Below are 20,841 nucleotides of genomic sequence, written 5' to 3'. Positions count from 1 at the left end.
AATGGTGTCCGAGAAGCAGAGAAGGGGAACAGAGCTAGAGAGGATGGGGCCTGGGACCACACACAGATCCCCAGGTCACATCCCCATGACCCACCCAGACATACCCGGAAGTGTGCACCTCCGATCCCTGGGGTGGCTCCCAAGCCAATCAAGTTGACACAATCGGGTGTGACAGTCACACTGCAGTTATCTCAAATACAGTGGGGTTCATAATCTGACTGATTGGCTTAGAAAAAGACAACTGGTAGAATTGACTATTTTCAGCAATATCCAACCACATGAGGATTATTTCAGATTTAAAAACCCCAGAAGAATGGAGAAAAAGTTAACAGAAAACAGTTGCATTTCCTTACATCACCCTCACCAGTTCTCCAAATTGACAGTAGGGATGGTTCAGCCTCTCCCACCTCATCCTACCGTCATGAGGGCTGAGGGCCACACACACCCCAATATGCCCTTTCTTCTCACCTTGACCACAACCTGGTTAGTGTCCCAACTAGCACATAACTACACTTCCTAAATCAAGAGCTATTTTATTGGTACTTTTTATTTCTCAATCCATAAATATAAAACTAGTTGGATATTTTTTTAAACAAATGAAAAAGAGAAATGAGTGAAAATTTACTCTACCAAGTTTTATAGTATACAGCTAGGTATTTTTTAGAAATATAACACCAATTTGCATAAGTCAAAAGGAACAGAAGAGAAATCCAGACACAAACTAGGCAGACATAAATTTTTACTATATGGTAAAGGTGGTATTTGAAATTTAACAAGTTACTTGACCATCTTATTAACCAGCTGAGATACCTGCCTAAAGATATTGGGAAAAGTATTCTTGCCCCGTATCATTTACCAAAGTAAACTCTAGGTGAATTAAGGACAAATATATTTTTGATAGGCTCCAAGAAAATTTGTGGGGTTTTTCCTATAGTAATAGAGACGACTCTTCTAAGAATACACACAAATTCAAATTTTTTAGGTAAAATATTAATGTATTTGGCTAAATAAAACTTAGAATGATCATTAGGTAGGAAAATTACAGACAATTTAAAAATCACAGTTTTCTGGTCTGATTAAAAAATACATTTACCAGATATAAGGAGGTCAGGACTCAGAATCTTAACATTAAAGAACACTTGCAAATCAATAAAAGTGCTAAGCACCCTAAAAGAAACATACGTGATTCACAAGTGAGAATAAAACAGCAAAATAAAAACGTTTGAGGAGTAATTCAGCATCAATCTTAAACATATGCTCCATTTAAAATGATGAGGTGGGGGCGTCGCCCTGAATAAATCAGCACATCTCTTAAATATGAAATTACACTTGGAGGGGCGGGAGGCTTATTCTCAAAATCTGTTGAGCAGGAAGACAACTTGGCAGTAGGACAATGTGTGCTCTCTTCAAGTCAGCTCCGCTCATCCAAGCCCTGAGGGTGTGCATGAGGGTTGCTCTTCCTTCAGAAAGCCACACGGCGCTGCTCTGCACCTTAACTTCCAGGTCTGAAATTCACAGTGAGGTATCCAAAACCACAAAGCCCACAGGCCGCTTATCTCCTTTCCCCACTATATCTTTCCCAGTAGCAGCTGTCATGTACTTTATCTAGCTTTGATTTTTCTTTTCACACTGAGATATAAGCATTATAAGGCAAGAGTTTTTGTCTATTTTTCATCACTGCTATGGTCAGAGACAGTCCTAAATTTTGTGGGGCCTAACACTTATGTGATTTTGAGGTCTTAAGAAAATGTTTTAAAAATACATTTAAAATTTTCAAATTTAAAAATCTGAGAAATAGGCAAATATTATAAAATCTGGAAAGATGTAGGTAAATGAAAGCCACCTCGTAATTTGAATTACTTTACTGTTAGCTGGATTCCTGAAGATACTTTCTCACAAAACTTAGGATTAACTGATGTACTTTAGTAGGCCATAAAAAGTGTTAATTTACTCAATGTTTTGCAGATTTATTGAGCTATAATTCACATACCATAAAAATTCACTTATCCAAGGGGAACAATTCAATGGTTTTTATTACACCAATAGAGTTGTCCAAACATTTCCACAATCACCCATAATTTTCATCACCCATGGTAAGTTTTTAACATGTTTTATCAGTTGACAGATATTTGAATTGTTTCTACTTTTGTTGGGTTTGTTTTTTATTGAGATGAAATTCACATACTAAGTCACTGTCTTAGTTACTTCCTCATTGCTAGGACAAAATACCTGACACCCACAAGTTAAAGGAGGAAAGGTTTATTTCAGTTCACAATTTGTAGAGGTTTCAGTTCATATTTCAGCTGGCTCTAAGGGCAACATGGCAGAGGGGCATTGTAGAGGAGAAACAGCTCATGGCATGGAGGCAGGAAGCAGCAAACAGCAAGCCTCCCTTGCCCTCTTTACTCCATTCAAGCTACAAGCCTATTGGTTGGGGCCACCCACATCCAGGGTGGGGCTTCCCATCATCCACACCCACAACCATGCTAAACCAATCAGTGGACTGATCCAGTTATCACACCCTTAATCCATAATCACACACCCTAGGTCCAGCCGCCTCTGAAGAGCGCCAGATAAAAGCCGTACCAGTCACCCTTTTAAAATGTATAGGCCAATAGTTTTAATATATTCAAAGAGCTGTGCAAGCATCACTATGAATTTCAGAACATTTTCTTCACACCCAAAGAAACCCCACACCCATTAGGGGTCAGTCTCCATTTCCCTTCCCCGCCCCAGCAAGTGTGGATCTAGTCTATTTCTAAGGGTTTGCTCACATTTACTGAATATTTCACATAGAATCATCTCTGCAGCCTCTTATGACTGGTTTTTTTCACTTAGGATATTGTTTTCAAGACCTGTCCAGGCTGCGGCAGGTATCTCTACCCCATTCCTTTTATGGCTGGGAAACACTCTGTTGTGTGGACAGGCCAGATTAGCCATTCACCAGCTGGTACGCATTTGCCTCATTTCTACTTTTTGGCTGTTATGAATGATGCTGCTATGAATGTTCATGTTCACAATGTTTATATGATGCACTGTCCCTCTGAGTATGACCTAGGAGTGGGGTTGCTGGGCCATGTTGTATCTCAATATTAAAGCATTTTGAGGAACCAAGTTACTTTTCCCAAGCGGCTACACTGTTTTACATTCCCATCAATAATTTACAAGGGTTCCAGTACATCCACATCCTTGCCAACACGTGTCACCATCCTTCTAATTATTCCCATTCTAGGGGCCATGAAGTCATTTCTCATTACTTCCCTGGAGAATAATAGTGTTGGTCCTATGTATTTTTCTGTGCTTAGTGCAATGTCTACATCTTCAAGAAACACCTACTCAGATCTGTCCTGCATTTTTAACTTGGATGATAGTGAGACAGAAAGCCATCGGAGTGGTAAGTGACTCAGTATTGCAGGCTCACCAAATGCTGCACTGAAACTCATCCAAAGGAAGCCAGTGGGGGCTCTCGGGATGATCTAGATGCAGGAGTGCCTTCTTGGACTGCAGTGGCATCGCCAAAGCTCTAGTGTTTTTGCTGTGGCTACTCTTGAAACTACAAGCACAGTATTTCCTGCTGGAGTCCACGTAGGGCAGGTCTGGGACATCAAGTCCTTTGTCCTGAGACTAGAGATGGAATTGAGGCCTGATCCTGGACACGCGGAGCTGGAAGAGCACAGAGGCTTCGGCATGGAGAGGTGGTGGGCCAGCAGGGTCCACACGCACTTAGAGAAGTCTGGGCCAGAGATGAAAATGTGTGAGTCAGCCACCTACCAAAGGCAAACCCACAAGACAGCGTGACATCACCACATCAACAGTGCAGTGGGTAGGAAAGGTTTTTGTTAAACAAATGAAGTTTACTCCTTAACATCTGATACACATATAATTTCCATTACATCAATTCCAATTAGACTTGTCAGAAGTGCACTAACCCTGTACCTGCTCATGCCTCTAATCAGCCTCACAAACACGTTTTATGTGGCATCACTCACCTCTTATTTATGTGTCTCAGGTTCCCATCTTTGGACTGCCTGTGTATCTGCCTTCCCTCACAGCCTCCAGCTTCCCTTTATTAAAAAGTCAGAGACCAGTGTTGGTGCAGTGCTTCGTGGGAGCCTCCGTCTCAGAGGATCTGGCTAGATGGCTTCAGGGTGCAAAATGTCCCTGCCAGGAGACACCATGGCCAGGCAAGCAAGGAGTTCACGCCTGTTCTCAGCCACAACCCGTGGGGACCAGGCTGTGGAGCATGGCATAGGGACCGCGGGGCGCTCACCACAGATCCTGACGTTGCGCCCGAATGAATGAAGGTCCCAGCAGAGCCGGGGTGTGAAGCTCGACCAACACATTCCCATCGGGGCAGGTAGATTCCAGCAGAAGCTTTGTCACAAATGGCACGGCTGCAGCCATGGCGGCTGAGTGTGCTAGAGAACTCTGGATTTGTCAGGGGAACCAGCACACAGCTTCGGGAAGAAAGCTCTAAGAATCATGAAACTTTACCGAACCCTGAAATCTTCTCAATGAAGGTATTGAGACAGCACTGGTGCGTGTACACCTTAAATCATTAAATGAGATGATTACCCAGTGAAGGCTGAATTGATGGTCTTACTGGGGGGGGGGGGTCTTATTTATTTTTGAGAAGAAAAATGCACAAGTTTGATTTAATATCTAATAATTAATTTGGAAGGATGGGTAAAAGCTCTAATACCCAATCTTTACAAAGATATATTCCGCGATGAAGTCTCCAGGTGTGGGTCCTACAAAGAGCCAATGGAATAGCGAAGACCAATTCGCCTAGGTGCCCAGGACTGACGATGGGTAACTGCTGCACAGTGGTCACCTACTAATTTTCCTGGGTACTTTTGGGGACATTTTATGGTTACACTGTCATTACCACATTCCTGTTCCTAGTAATTAACTGTACACTTCACTGAGGAACAAAAGAAATAGCCAATTCAATCTCTTTATTATCTAGTTGCCTAACCCCACGTGCACAACAGCAGATAGATCTTCCCTAACTGCGTCATACATGAGGAGCACACGCATGCGCACACACAGGCATGCACATGCACACATGCACACAGCATTCCTTAAGCAGTACCTCACATCGCTGTGTCCTTTTCTAGAGTGCCCAGGACTCTGCAGGTAAATTACTTTCCTTCTCAAATGTTAGATTTTTCTCCCCTTTCTTGTGCGGCATGTTCATGATGAACCATGCCCACCTCCCCTGGAGACTGAAGCCACCGCACAGCTGCAATCCGGCCTGGACTCCTTCTGTTCAGCACATTCCCAGCTGCTTCTCCTCAGCCACAGTAGGTTGGGCCTCCAGCCATGAGTCGCATTATTTCTATCTAAACGCTGGGAAAACAAACCCACGCGTCTCATTTCTGCATATCATGTGCCCCAAAGTATAAATTTTTTCATTTAATGGTGTACATAAAAGCCTTTGTGGAAGTGTAAATGACAAGTTTTATTTTAAAAGCAACCGTTCTCATCACACGTCTATTATGCATGTCAAAGTCTTGGGGACCTTTACACTTCGGCTGGGGTTGCCAGCGCACGGAAGCTTCAAAGCAGATTCTGTGAAAGTCATGAGCTATTTATACAATGCGAGTTTTCTAAGGAGGGTGCTTCCTGAGGCAGAATGGGGAAAGGAGAATGAAAATGCACAACTTAGATTTGTCTACAAAAATGTTTTCCAGTTGTGAACTAATTACTATGCTTGAAAAATGGTAGCATCCTCAAAAATAGAGCTCGCCAAAAAACGTATACATGAGGAAAAGAAAAATGTGAGTAAATATTTTAATACTAACTTACTGAGACACTGAGATCAATGCAAGTTTCCTTTGGCCTCTACACTCACAAGAGACACTCCGGGTGGTGGCCAGGAGCTACCAGATGTCTGTTAGTTCGGCGAGCTGCTGACGCATACACATTTTTCTGGCGTACTCTATTTTAGCTCTCCTAGGGAACTGATCTGAGCTTTGCAAACTTTGAAAAGGAGCGTTTCCGTGACGTCATCTGAGCCTGTCCCTGAGGGCCCAGCAGCGTCACTGGCAAAATGAAGCGTCTCGGTGTCTCCATGAGCCTTCATCCAGCAGAGCGCCTCGGAGGAGGCAACAGAAGGGCTCCTCGGCCGGTCAAGTCCAGCCGGGAAGAGGCCCCGAGGAATGAGCCACGCCAGGCTGGCCTGGTCCCCGACGCTGTCCTTTGCTACACCTCTGGGTGTCTTCTTCGCTGTACTTGGACACGCGGGCCTCTCGCATCAGGGGTCCCGTGTCCCAGCGCGCTGTTCGAGCCCGTGACACAGGGAGCTTGAGTTTCAGAGCGGGGCGGAGTCGCTCACGGTGCTTGTTCTTGCCGCCAGGAGGCTGAGCCGAATCGCTTTTCAGCAGCACCTGGGATCCACTGCGCTTGAGAAACTAATTCTTGGGGAGGTGAGGTCCACCGAGAAGCAGCGGTTGGCAGGACAGGCGATGAAGGCAGGGCGCGGGACTGGGGGGGGGGGACCTGCACCGTAGGGTGGCAGTGGTGCACAAACACTGAAGTGCGAAGACCCTGCTTTCAGGAAAAGAGGTGGAAACGTCCACATCCTTCCTGCAAACACTTCTCAGCACCCTGGTCCGGACCCCAGACTCGGGCAGGTCCCTGCGGCGTCGCAGCTCAGCTGTCCAGCAGGCCCAGCCTGGGACCCACCACCAATCGTGAATGTCGCTGCCGTGGGAAAAGTGCTTCGAAGTCGCTCGAGTCAGTGTCTGGAATGGGAGAGGGAGAGCCTTCCAGAGGTGCTCACTTGTGGACAATTCTGGAAGTGTAGTCTCAGTAATCAACATGTTTCAATGTCCAAATCGATCCTGCAGTATATAGCAGTAATGGTGAACCTTTTAGAGCTTTCAACGTTACCAAACAGCTGGCTGTGGCACGTGTGCCCTAGGTTCGCCACCACTGTTACACAGGAAAAGTCACCAGCACCGCGTCACCAGCATATGGCAATGCTTGCAACTGATATTTATCATTTAAATGATACTTGGGTACCACAGAAGAAATGTCTTTTCCAGACACAGACCGAATGACTTCAAATGTCCTTTATGCAAGTATTTTATATCATCCTGAAAAAACACAACCAAGAGGTAATGCTCTAAGCCTACACATTAGGGCCATCTGGGTTCTCTGAAATATATATAAAGAACATGCTACTGCAAAAGGTAGAATAAACTGATTGTTGTTGCCATCTGAGGGAAAGAAATACTATTTCAAGCCAACCAGACATTCCCAAATAGAGTCCCTAGAGTTATGCTATGTTCTAAGGTAGGGCAGATTACCGCTCAAAACTGCCCATCACATAACGTCAAGAAATTCTCACCTTTTCATTATCTCTCAAGCAGGGCAACATCAGAATAAAGACTTCAAAGTAAACTTTTCTTTTGTGTTAAAAGTGAAATTTATTACAATACAATAATAGCCAAGTGTCATGATTAAAAATGCTGCTTAAAATTATAAAGTATCTAAATAATTTCTCTAATGTAAATATTGGGAATAACAACTTGAACAATTCTACATGTAAACAGAACCCTAAAAACGTGAGATCCTGCACAGGGTCAAAACACAGCATTGCACATGATCCTCCGAGGCGCCGTGCTCCTCTGTCCTCTGTCCTCTGTCCCCGCAGCCCCAGCCCAGCCGGGGAGGGAGCGTGGGGCTCACACTTCAAGCTGGATGTGTTCCAAGCACACATCAGTGGCCGCACATCAACGTTCTAAAGTCACTGGTTGTGATCCAATCAAGTGGTTCCATTTTTCATATTTCCTTTTCTCAACAGATCTTGGATAAGAAGATAAGCTAGAAAAGCCATGATCTCAGGACTCGACATGACATGCACTGCTAATGATTCATTTACAGGTGGCTTAAAGTTTTACATGAAGGATAAGAAGTACATCAAAATGTCAGTAAAACTAAGTGATCCACCCTCTGCTCCCCCCTTGCCCTCTCATCTTTATAAGAAGTGGAAGTCAGAGCCATCAAGAGGAAAGAGCACATCGGCCCTGGCGAGGAAAGGGCGGGGTGGGGAATGACGAAGCATTGCCCATGCACTCTTCCCGGCCCGGCCTGCCTGCTGTGCCTGGCACTGTGACAGCAGCCACTGCCTCTCAGGTGTGGAGAGCACACCTGTTCCCTACTGAGAACACCTGCCACGGGTCTGACAAACAGCCCGTGTACTACAGAGTGAATCTCAGACACCGAGGGCATCTGAACCTGGGCAGGGGGCTATTTCCTTACACAGGGGCAGGTGACGCCCAGCAAGGCTAAGTGGTTGAGCCAAAGGAGGACAAGGCAGTCAGGGACGCTGCTTATTCCTCCACGCAAAGCTTCCCAAGCATGAATGTGCACACGAGTCACTCGGGAGTGGGGCCTTAGGTGCCGCATTGCTAACAAGGCCCGAGCTCCAGGGTTCTGCTGCTGCCCTTGATGTGTGGACCCTGTTTGGAGAGGCTCGGGCCTGGGACACCGGGGGCCGACGGTCTCCCTAGGCCCTGGGAGCCCTGCCCGAATGAGCAGTTGCCTACACATGGCGCTTACCCTGAGCACACTGCAGCCATGTGAAGAGCCAGACAGATGACATAATTCAACTTCTACTTGCTGGAAATAAAACTAACCTCTTACTTGTGGAGTCTTCCTTAAAAATGATCATGATAGAAAAGTATAAAAGCTCACCATATAAACACCATAGTAAAACAACGCGTGTGTGCACAAACACACATAGGACAAAGTCTAAAGAACACAGGGCTCTGTTGGAGCAAAGTGCTACCACTGCTCCCAGCTAAAATCATCTCCTCTTCCAAAGACGAGGAAAAAACCTTGAATTGTCAGGAAAATGACTGCGTTGCCCGCCAGCACCAGGCCACAGGCTCCCCACTTGATCTGAAACACAAGGAGGAAGGGTTAGGTCCTTATTCTCCACTCTGCTCCCAGCAAACTCATCGTTCTCTGCATCAGAAACGGCCAGTGGAATATTACACAGAGCTGCTAAGAGGTTGAACAACCTAATGGGCAGGGACAGGGAACTACTCAGTCATCACCCTGATTGCTTCCGTGCTGCCTGTTAATTAAGTCCAGCATCATCCTGAGCACTCTCCCACCACACACACTCCTCACACTTTTGCCTGCAATGACTGCCTTGAGCGTACAAGGTCCTGAACCTTCCAGTCACAGCCCTGGGCACTGTGAATTCTGCATGCATCAACGTCCTTCATGGAAAACAGGGATTGAAGGACTATGGGTTTGTTTGTTTCTTCTCTAGGCGAGAAAACCTTTCAATAATAATCTGCTCCAGCCTGGCAGACTCTCTGGAGGCTCAGCTAGGGATCAGAGCACCCTCTAGTGAGCATTTTGCTAGCTTTCATTTAACCAATAGAATATTAATGAAATTTTCTTCTCACACACCATGGCAGTGTTGAAAGGAAAATTATAAATATTTACAAAAAACTTCAGAAGTGATAGTCCAGGGCTCAAGAAGAGTAAGGTTATGATAATCACTTATTCAAAACCCTTCATTATAATCAAAGCTCAAACCAGAAAGGCAGTCAAGACCCTTGCTGATGAGGCCTCAGCGAACCCTGAGCCTCACTGACTGCCCTTTTAGCTCAGTTCACTGGACTGCACTGTGCTCCACAGCCTGCAGCTTCACACTCGGTGCTCTTCCAACAGCAACCCTCTCTACTTCGGGAAACCTACTGATCCTGAGAGGGCCAGGTCAGAGGCCAGTAGGACTATCCCTTGCCTGCCACTCCAGGGCGTTCCAATCCTGCTGCAGTGACCGCATGTCACTGGTCTACAGGACGCTGAGTCATCAGGACAGTTTCTGAGCTCTCTGGGAGCGGAGGGGGAATCTCACGCTTATCCATCATGTTTTACAAATGGCAGATGTTCCAAAGATATGTGAATAGTGAATGAATAACAAGATGCACACATATCTGCTCAATGCCCTAAGTAAAAGTTTCATGAAATTGAAATACAATACAGTCAGACAGAATAAAAGCAAAGAGTAGGAAAGACAGTGACCATCAAAGAACTAAACAAACTACATGCACAATGTGTGTTTTAGAGACAGAAAGAAAACTACATTGGCTGTGGACATCATCTTATTCAGTGTATCTTCTAGCGGAGGAATATACAGATATCCCTCTTTATATACTTATTATATTGAGAATTAACCCCATGATCCCATTTGCAAAGAATCTGATAAGATCTTCATTTTGTAATTAGAAAAGTATAGCTACTGTACTCTTTTGAATTGCCCGATAGTTTAAGAGGCAGGGATTTAAGAACAATCCCAGAGAACAGCTCAAAGTAGAAAATGCAAGAAATCCTGCCTAAAACAAAGAAAGCACTGTGACAACAAGGCTGAGATACCGACGGACTCATCTACGGCAAAGGAGGAAGAAACCAAAGACGCATCCGGCTCTGAGCATGGTCCACGCGTGAAAACGGCACTGAGGTTCCGGACGTGGGCCCTGGAAGTAAACCCGTGACAGCTGAGGAAAACGACAGACAACAAAACTTACCACAGCCACGCGAGCCAGAATAACAGGAAACCCAAAGGCAGAAACGACGATCCCGGTGGTGAAGAAGCAGGCCAGCTCCCGGCAGGCGCTGCTGGCCGCGTCGGAGTCATAGGTGACCCTCTTGGCGATGCAGTGGGGCAGGGGTGAGACAGCGTGGAAGACCAGCACGAACAGGGGCCAGTAGACGCTGCGGGCGGGCGGGTGGGGAAAGCCACAGTTACACTAAGACAGGCTCTCGTCTCAAAGCCATTATTTCAAATGTCTGGGTCAAAGAATTAATCAATCGTGGGTATTAAAACATAAGCTCATTCTGCCAGGTATACTCGTGATAACTCAAAAATTACTGGCTGCTAGTACGTACCCAGCTGCGGTTAAGAAACGCCCAGAGGTACGGCCTGCAGAAGTTACTGGTCCCTGAATGGCTGAGCGGCAGTTTCCTTAGGGACAGACGCGTTGAGGCACCTCAGCGCTCCCCACAGAGCACGGCAGACTGGCCGGCGTGTGCTGAGTCAATAAAGAGCTCCTGAGTGTGCCCAAGCCTGGGAGTCTTCGTGCTTTAAGACCGGGCCCAACTCCTTTGCCCTGGTCCAAAAGGCCTCACAGGGCCTCGTACTTCTGCGCTCGTTTGCACCACTTCCCCTTGTTCTCCTAACCTGTGGCCACAGCGGCCTTACTTCCCTTCCCTCCGGCAGTGAGCCGAGGCCGGCCACACCCTGCAGGCCCCGATCACGCTGGAGGGCGGAGCCCCACCGAACGCCCAGCACTGGCTCCATCCCGCTCCTCACTCATGGGAGGACAGGCTGTACCTGCCTCGGCCCGCGTCCCGCATCATTATCTCCAGGCCGAGAACAGGCGCTCCGTTAATGCTTGTGAAATGGGTGGGAAAACTGAAAGGATTTTAATACGGAAGGCATAAAAATAGATTCGCTCACTGGTGAAACTTCAGACGCGCCCCAGCCTTTATTGCAATAGATCACAACAGGACTGCAGTGCAAAACAACAAAATGGCTTCCTCAGTTCCGTTATTTCACATTTACTAAATCTGTCATTGACTCACTGAGAGAGAAATAGGGCAAAGAATTCCTTTCACAATAGCATCCAAAAAACTGAAATACCTAGGAATCATCCTAACAAAAGAAATCAAAGACCTCTTCTCTGAAAACTATGGCACTCTGAAAAGAGAGATTGAAGATGATATCAGAAAATGGACAGACATCCCCTGCTCCTGGGTAGGAACGATTAATATAGTGAAAATGGCCATACTTCCAAAACTGCTATATAGATTTAATGCAATTCCAATTGAGATCCCAGCAGCATACTTCATGGACCTTGAGAAAACAATACAAAAATTCATTTGGAGCAAGAAGAGACCCAGAATATCAAAAGCAATTCTAAGTAACAGAGACATGGCAGGGGGTATCACAATCCCCAACCTGCAACTATACTACAAAGCTACTGTGATAAAAACAGCATGGTACTGGCAAAGAAACAGACTTGAGGACCAGTGGAACAGATTAGAAGATGCAGAAACAACGCCAGACACTCTCAGCCATCTCATCTTCAATAAAGGAGCCAAACACCCTCACTGGAGGAAAGATAACCTCTTTAATAAATGGTGCTGGAAAAATTGGGTTTCAACTTGCCAAAGATTAAAACTAGACCTATATCTCTCACCATGCACTAAACTAAAATCAAAATGGATTCAAGATCTAAATATTAAAATAGAAACTCTGAACCAGTTGGAACAGAGGTTAGGTAGAACCCTTGAAGACATCTGTGTAGGAAAAGATTTTATGAACAAAACCTCAGTTGCCCATGAACTAGCACAAACAATCAACAAATGGGATCTCTTCTTATTAAAAAGCTTCTGCACAGCAAGAGCAACCACCAGCAGTGTGAAGAGACAACCCACAATGGGGGAAAACATCTTCACCTAGTCTTCCTCAGACAAAGGTCTACTATCTCGAATCTATAAAGAACTTAAAAAGATCAGACCTCCCAAATTTAAAGATCCAACCCAAAAATGGGCATCTGAAATGAACAGACATTTCTCAGACAAAGAAGTAGAAACAGCAAATAAATACATGAAAAAATGTTCAACATCACTGGTCATTCAAGAGATCCAAATGAAAACAACGCTGAGATTCCACTTCACTCCAGAAAGAATGGTTGCTATCATGAAATCCACCAATAACAAATGCTGGTGGGGCTGTGGGGAAAGAGGAACCCTGCTCCACTGCTGGTGGGAGTGTAGACTGGTGCAACCACTGTGGAAATCAGTATGGAGATACCTCAAAGAACTAGGACTGGAAGTCCCATTTGACCCCGCTATTCCACTGCTGGGGATCTTCCCCAAAGAATTAAAAGAATCATACCACAGTGATATATGTGCACCCATGTTCATAGCAGCACAGTTTGTAATAGCTAAAACTTGGAAACAGCCCAAATGCCCATCAACTGGAGACTGGATAAAGAAAATGTGGGTTTTTTATAAAATGGAGTACTACTCAGCCATCAAAAATGAGAAATTAGAGACATTTATAGCTAAGTGGATGCACATTGAGGCAATACTCTTAAGTGAAATAAATAGGACACAGATGTGTAAATACCGAATAGTTTCTCTGGTGTGAGAAACTGATAATGTAAATAAGGACTAAATGTATAATAGGTAATGTGAAATAGGAAGAAAAGGGGCAAAGGGGAAGGAAGTGAGAGGGCTAGGGGAAAGGATAGAAAGGAATGGGATTAATATGAGAAAATGGAAAAATAGGAACAAAATCTTTGTAAATAGGGAGGACTGGAGGGGTTGAAGGGAGGGCTGGGCAAGGGTGAAAAATAAGAACCCAGAGAGACTATGTAAAGGTGCAAATTTCCAATGATGAATGTCATTATATTCTATACCTAAAATGTACCGATGATTAGAATGAATAATCGATAATGTAAAATAGGAAGAAAAGGTCCAAAGGGGTAGGGGTAGTGGGAGGGGCAGGGGAAAGGAAAGAAGGGAAAGGAAAAAATGATGAGAAATGGAAAAAATGGAAATAAAGTCTTTGTAAATAGGGAAGGGTGGAGGGCATAAAGGGAGGGCTAGGAATGGGGAAAAAATAAGAACCAAGATGCATTATATAAAGGTACAATTCCCAATGGAAAAAAAAAAATCTGTCATCTGGACTCCAACTGCGTTTGCTCTGTCATCATCCTTGTCTCCATCAGCTGGACACTTACCATGCTTCACTCCTTGAGGAACAACCGAGTGTCCCTCGCTTCCAGGAACAATCGCCACAAAAGCGGAAGCACAGAAGGCTTTGCAGCCCCGTTACTCCTTACTCGGCACCCCCGGGGCGCAGAGGGGCGGAAGAGCGAGAAGCGAGCTCCCCCTCCCTCCAGAGGAGCTGGGCGGCCCCAGGAGGTCCGACTCCGACTGCCGGAGCTGGGCGGATTGCGTCTGCTTCCAAAGTCAGCCAACAGCACCGCTGCGTGGCCTCTTCGAGAGTCCGAGAGTCCGTGTCAAGGCCCTCATTTTCCCAGGGCGGAAACCGGCCTGGGAGAGGGAAGAGGCTCGGAACAGGCGCGGCCGTCGCTGACCCCCCACAGCCACAGCCGCAGCCACAGCCACGAGCCACAAGCGGCTCGTTCTTCCTGAACTCCAGGGAAGCTTTCCGAAGACAGCCTGACACACTGCCGGCACTCACAGCGGCCCAAGGCCCGGCAGAGCGAAACCTACACAGTAAGCCAACACTGCTCAGTGCTCAGGACGTGTGCAGCCCGCGAGTCGGCAAACGCCTGCCGGGGACCAAACACAAGAGTTCGGCTTTAAGGCCGGGGATTTAGCTCAGTGGTTTCGCCGCCTGCTGCGGAAGCGCAAGGACCCGAGTTCGATCCCCGGTACCAAAAAATAAAAAAAGCAGAGTTCGGCTTTAGAAGCACCAGGTCCGCGTCCCTCTGCGCCCTCTGCGCCCTCTGCCGCGGTGTTCAGCACAGAGCGGCAGGGGGTCGTGGTCGTGAGACACACAGTAACCTCTAGGCACCTTGGCCAGTCGGGTGTGTGACAGACCACGGCGCGGCGCGGACGTGGAGCCAGTCGTGGAATCATGCAAACCTCCGGCCGGGAAACGGAACCCGCGCCCCAGTCCTCCTCCATCCCTCCTTCCAGACGGTCTGGGACAGGGCTCGCTCTGGGCCTCCGGCTCACAGCTTGGGACGAGGTCAGCAATGATCCCATCTCCAAAGCTAGAGTAAAGCCATGGCCGGCCGAGAGAGCTCCGGACCAGCACGTGGGTCCACATCACGCGACCGTTTTTACCTGTCAACGAAGGTGGTGGTCTGGACTTCCACGTCGGGACGACTCGCTCTGAGTGGGCCCGGCGCCACACCCGGCGGTCACCCGAACTCTGCCCTGGCCGGCCGGCGGGCTGTTTTGCTTGATCCCTATGAGGCCTCAGTGCCCCTCCATGCTCCAACGGCCCTGCCTCGAGAGCGCGACCTGCCAAACTCATCCTCGGGAACTTCCTCGGCCCCCTGCCTGGGTAAGACCCAACCTCCGGCGCAGGGCACAGAGCCCTAACGGACTGGCTATATAGGTGCCCAACTATCGTGTGTGTGTGTGTGTTTGTGTGTGTGTGTGTACGCGCGCGCACATGTGTGTGGTTGTGTACAGAGTGCACCCAGGGGCACTCTACCACTGAGTAGGATCCTCAGCCCTTTTGAGACAGGGTCTCATTAAGTTGCCCAGCCAGGCCCTGAACTTGTGATCCTCCTTCCTCAGCCCCCTGAAGTGCTGGGATGACAGGTACAGTGGATGCGCTGTGCCCACCTCCAACTCCTCCTTTGTAAGGTGTTAAATAAAGAAGCTGTGGACCATCCCCTCTCATCAGCCAGAGGAACTTACTGATCCACCAAGTCAGCCCTCGTGACTCCCCCAGGAGACCCAGATGTGCTTGGTCACTCCGACCACAGTTTCCCGCTTCTCTGAGGACAGCACTCGGGTTTCCCTCCCCGGCTGATCCATAGCAGAAGCTTAACAAGTGCTTAAAATGAAATGAACATATTGATTTTAAAAAGAGATTTTCAGGCCGGAGATTTAGCTCAGTGGTTTCCCCACCTGCTGCACAAGTGCAAAGACCCGAGTTCGATCCCCGGTACCAAAAAATAAAATAAAATAAAATAAAAAATAAAAAGAGGTTTTCCCTGAGGGGCTGGATTCCTAATCCGAGCCTCCTAACACACTGATTACCACTGGTGCTGCTGGACTGAGCCAGCTCTCTAACACCTGAAGACACACAGAAGACATAGTGACTTACCCATAGTCCTCCAGGGCACATCCCAGCATTAGAAAGGTCAGGCCGATCGCCCCACTGAAGGACAGCACCACCAGAGCTGTGTGGAACATGACAGGGTGAGGGTCCCGGAGCAGGGCTCCCCGAGGCTGGAGGGGTGCAGGGAATGGGATGACCACTAATGGGAACAAAGCGGCTACAGGGTGACGGATTCCGCGGGATTAGATGGCACTGACGGTCACAGAGCCTTGTAAATATACTACAAACTGGAATTTTACATGAAAAAGATCAATTTTTACAGCATATGAATATACCTCAATAAACAATTTTACTTAGATGAGAATGAAAGGTCCCAAATTAAAGCACATGTAGCATCTTACTAACTGATGTCATATTTAAGAGACTGCGCTTGCATACCCTGCAGACTCATGCACTGAAGCCCTAACTGCGTGGGAAGCATTAGGGGCAGCTCTGGGGAAGGAGTAGGTTTAGACCTCCACGTGCACTCAGTTCCCTGGTGAGAAAGAGCGCCCTCCCTCGTTCCCTTCTCTCTCCCCTCTCCCCTCTGCAGTCGGACCTCCCCACCTGCCCACCCCGGAAGCAGGCCCTCATCAGACTCTCTGATCCCGGACTTTCCAGCCTCCACACCTGCGAGAAATGGATGACTAAGCCAGCCTGTCTGATTACAACTGACTGTGACCCCACTGTTGATTTTTGTGGCACTGAGCCCTTGGCACTGAGCTGCATCCCCAGCCTTTTTTTTTAATTGTTTTATTTTGAGACAGAGTCTCACTAAGTTGCTAAGTTGCCCAGGCTGGGCTCAACCTTGCCATCCTCCTGCTTCAGCCTTCCAGGGTACTGGGATTACACATGAGCACCACCGTGCCTAGCTCTGTCCACCACTTTAAAATCAAAACTGGAGAAAAGACTCGAGCAACTGCAGCACCTTACCCTACCTGCTATATGACTCCCTCCATCTGCCACCAGAGGCAAGCAGGGCAACATGTGCGACTCCAGGAGAGGGAGCCTCCCTCCTGTGAAATCTGTGATGCGCTTGACTGAAGCAGGCACTCAGCAAACACTGACTGGTGCAGGTACCTGCTGACTTTCTGCAATGTTCTTTGGTAACAAGCAGAAATCAAAAGGATCAAAAGTACCAAACACTACACAATCCAGGTTCTCTCCTGAAAAAACCCATACCATACCATAATCCTCATAATCACCCACTGATTAAGCTAATGATCTTTCTCACTGCTTTTTTTTTTTAACTTTAAGAGGAGACTTAAGGAGAAAATGCCATGTTTTCAGAGAACACCTGGAAGTACAGGGATGTTAGGGAACAAAGAAGAGCTGTCCACTTTAACTTGTGTCCTTTTACACTCAGTGCATCCACCTTTCAGTGTGAGACGGGGGTCTCTGTGTACTTGGGCTGGCCTCCAACTCAGAATGCTCCTGCCTCGGCTTCCCGAGCGCTGTGGTTATGGGCCACTGTTCCGTGCGAGGAGAAAGTAACTTTTCACACAGTATTTCACTAGAGGACCTTCTCCTCGCTGGCTCTGCTCCCTGCTCTGGGCCTGACCACCGACAGCACTTCTTCCCTGAGAGCTGGCTCAGAACTCTGTACTTCTTTCTGTCCTGACCCCACCTCTCAAAGATCACGACTATATTTCTGCCTGATAGTTTTTAGCCCTTTTTTTATTCTTTTCAGGATCTGCAGCCTCTGCAATCTTGCAGTTGACCGAAAATCCAACCCCACTTCAGCTGCTGAGAATTTGCCAACCCAAACTCCTGGTAAAGGGCCCAGCCCACAGTGGGTCCTGATCAGGACTTCTCTGCCTGCACAGCCAACACCCAGTGAGGACCTCAAACTGCACAGTGTAAGGCAGAGCCACACTCCTACCCACTCCTCGCAGCAGTGCTGCAGTCTTCCCTGGGGTCCTGTCTTACAGGACTGACATCAGCTGCGGGCTACCTTCCGGCAAAGCACAAGTGAAGGTGGCCCCGGGATCCGACTTCATTCAGTCCACTCTCTTCTCCTGAACTCTCAGCCACTGCCTAAGCAGGGTCCTTAGCATCTCTTGCCTGCTGCCCACTGTGACTCTTTCAATGCATCCCCAACACAGACAGAGACACACACTGGCTGGTGTCCCCACTTTGCGACTACTTGCACAGCTGACAAGCCGTTCTGGCACCCGAGGCTCACAGTCTGACCCCGAACTGCTCTCTCAGCTTTAGCCCTCCCCACTCTCGAAGCTCCTTCCAAGAACACGGCTGCCCTTCCCTGCCCTGGCCCCCCATAGCATGGCACTCTCTCCACTGGGATCACATCCCACCTCCGCCGATCCCTTAGAAAGAGAAGCCAGATGGGTCCCTTTACACTGCACTCAGGCCTTGCCTCTCCTGTGGAAACAGTCCCCTTCCTCCCAAGCAGGCTGAAGTAAGCCCATTTCTATCTGCTTCCCAGGGCTGTGGTCACAAAGTGCCACTGACTGCTGATGAGGAACAACAGAAACAGTCTTTTAGCATCCTACAGGTGAGACTTCCTAAACCAAGGTCTTGGCAAGGCCAGGCTCCCTCTGCAGGCTGCAAGAACAAGCTTGCTCGCCCTTCCTAACAGGTCTCAGGTGTTCTTCCTGCTGCTGTATCACTCCAATGTCCTCTCTCATCTTCACATGATACGTGTGCTCCCTGTATGCATCCATGTCTAAATTTCCCTTTCCTAGAAGGATACGGCTCCTTGGATTACTGCCCACCCCAAGTCAGTATGACACCCAGCAGTGTAATGATTCCCACCTCTCACTCAACGTTAACTCATAGCTCTCACTATCATTTACCCCCAGTATCCAACACACATACAGTAGCTCCTCAATAAAAGCTGACCTAGCTGCAAAATGCTTCCTTCTCTTAGTCGTTTTCCCTTTCAAACCCCGTTTCCTTTTTCCTATGTCTCAAGTTGTAACACACTGCACACAACACTGTAACTCTGTGGTAGTCCAGGGTCGTGACTACACACTGTCCTACCGAGACCCCTGGCATCTGGTTCCTGCAGTGGCTTCCACAGATGTTTTACACGATGGACACTGTCCAAGTAAACCAGGCTCACTCAGCTGATACTGAAAGTGAAAATGCCCAGAGAGGATAAGAAGTGTCTGCTGCTATCAGACACACGCCCGTGCAGCCTCACCTACTCCACACCGGCTGTCGGCAGACGCCGATTACTCCGGAGGGGCCACCTCTGCACAAACGCCAAGCTTCAAGAACTCCCGCCCAGCAAGAAGTTATGCTGCTCTTAACCCAAATTACAGGCAGCCTCGCAATCGCCTCTTCCCGGGCTCCACCCTGAACCGGGAAGGCCCAGACGTGTCGTTCCGGGCCTCTGCAGCCCCTGCCGAATTCACAGACCCGGCAGTGACGCTGAGCCCAGCCGGCCGGGCTGAGTTCGAGGACGTCCTGCCAGCGCCCTCCACCACACCCGCCCACAGCCCACTCGGCCTTTTGGGACTCGGCTTCCCGAGCGCCCTCCACCACACCCGCCCACAGCCCACTCGGCCTTTTGGGACTCGGCTTCCCGACACCTGGCCCTGGCCTGCTGCAGACAAAGGGGAGGTGCGGGGTGGGCGGCGCTGGGGCGGGAGGTGGAAGCCGGGACCAGGACGAGGCGACGCTCCGGGCCCGCGGGGTCCCGAGAAGGCTCTGCCGCGGGTCCGGGACGCCAGGGCCTGGGGAGGAGCCCGAGGAGCAGGCACGGTCCTCCGCCGCTCCGGGTCAGGGGCCGGGCGTCGGGGCGCAGAGGTACCTTTAACACCCGCCATGGCTCCTGACGGCCGCGGCTGCTTCCGGCTTCCCCTTGGCTCGGCCCGCCCGTCCTGCCGCTGAGCCCCGCCCCCGCCACTCAGAGCCCGCCCTGCCGCCGAGCCCCGCCCCCTCCCCGCCTCCGCCACTCAGAGCCCGCCCTGCCGGCAAAGAAGGAGCCCGGTTTCCCAGAACTCCGCCCCTGCCAATCCTGATCCTCGTACACCGAGGCCCGCCTCCGCAGTGCAGAGCACCGCCCCCGGGGCCTTGGCACCGCCCCCCCCCCCCCACACACACACCCTGCAGCCCTGCGCCCCATACTCAGAGTACTGCCCTACTGGTCGTGACCCCTGCCACTCAGAAATACGTCACGGTTTCCCCAGCCCCGCCCCTGTCAGCCCTGATCCCGCCCCCTCCATGCTGACCCCGCCCCTACTGCCTAGAACACTGCCCCCTTTCTGTGGAGCCTGGTCCCTGCCACCTGCCATTCCGCCACGCGGACCCTGCCGCCCCACCACCACCACGGCGTCTAACCCGCGGAGCTTTGCCCATGCCCTACTGGTCCTCAGCCCTGCCACTCAGAGCCCCGCCCCTGCTGGCGTAGAGCCCTGTCCCAGTCAACTCCTGGGACTGGGCCTCAGCCCCGCGGACTCCCGCCCCCGCCAGCCTGCGGCCCGTCCCCAGCCCACAGCGTGCCGCACCCAACAGCCCATAACTCCGCCCCCGACCCGCAGAGCCCACCCACCGGCCTACAACCCCGCCCCTGGCTCGCAGAGCTCCGCCCCCGCACCCATAACCCCGCCACTGGATCCGAGTCCCGCCCCCGCCAGCCTACAACCCCACCCCCGCCCGTAAAGCCCCGCCCCTGCTGCACTAACCCTGCCCCGTTCTCAGAGCCCCGCCCCGGACCTACCGGGGTACCGGGAAGGCCACGGTAGCCCCGCCCCGTCCGCCCGCGCATGCCCGCCCCCAGCCCAAGTGCTCCTCCCGCGCCGGCGTCTCCGTGGCGTGGCGTTCGCTGCGCGCTGCTGTGGAGCTCGCGCCTCCCGCGGGGAAGCGTGTAGTCCGTGGGCGAGGGCGGGCTGGACTCGCGCTCACCGCTCCGAGGGCGCCGGAAGCGAAGCGAGCCGGGAGAAGCCACCTGCCGGGACGGCGACTCCGCCGGAGCACCGGGCCGACACGCTCGGCAGCCCGAACCTGCCCTGAGCCTCCCCGCC

The 20,841-nt window shown here is 49.8% G+C and overlaps 1 protein-coding gene across 1 annotated transcript; it reads right to left on the bottom strand.

Moving 5' to 3' along the window:
- Nucleotides 1-8,628: 8,628 nt before the first annotated feature.
- On the bottom strand, nt 8,629-19,759 carry Leprot (leptin receptor overlapping transcript). Its single transcript, XM_004841513.3, has 4 exons — nt 19,629-19,759; nt 15,857-15,932; nt 10,557-10,743; nt 8,629-8,913 (listed from the first exon to the last, which is right to left on the bottom strand). The coding sequence occupies exons 1-4, from the start codon at nt 19,642-19,644 to the stop codon at nt 8,797-8,799; spliced, it is 396 nt and encodes a 131-aa protein (XP_004841570.2). The 5' UTR covers nt 19,645-19,759; the 3' UTR covers nt 8,629-8,796.
- Between the last annotated feature and the right edge of the window lie 1,082 nt (nt 19,760-20,841).

This window comes from Heterocephalus glaber, unplaced genomic scaffold, assembly GCF_053883595.1.
Source record: "Heterocephalus glaber isolate CG9 unplaced genomic scaffold, H.glaber_assembly_v1.0 deba00001442, whole genome shotgun sequence".
Taxonomy (NCBI): Eukaryota; Metazoa; Chordata; class Mammalia; order Rodentia; family Bathyergidae; genus Heterocephalus; species Heterocephalus glaber.
This window is presented reverse-complemented; position numbering and strand designations above follow the sequence as displayed.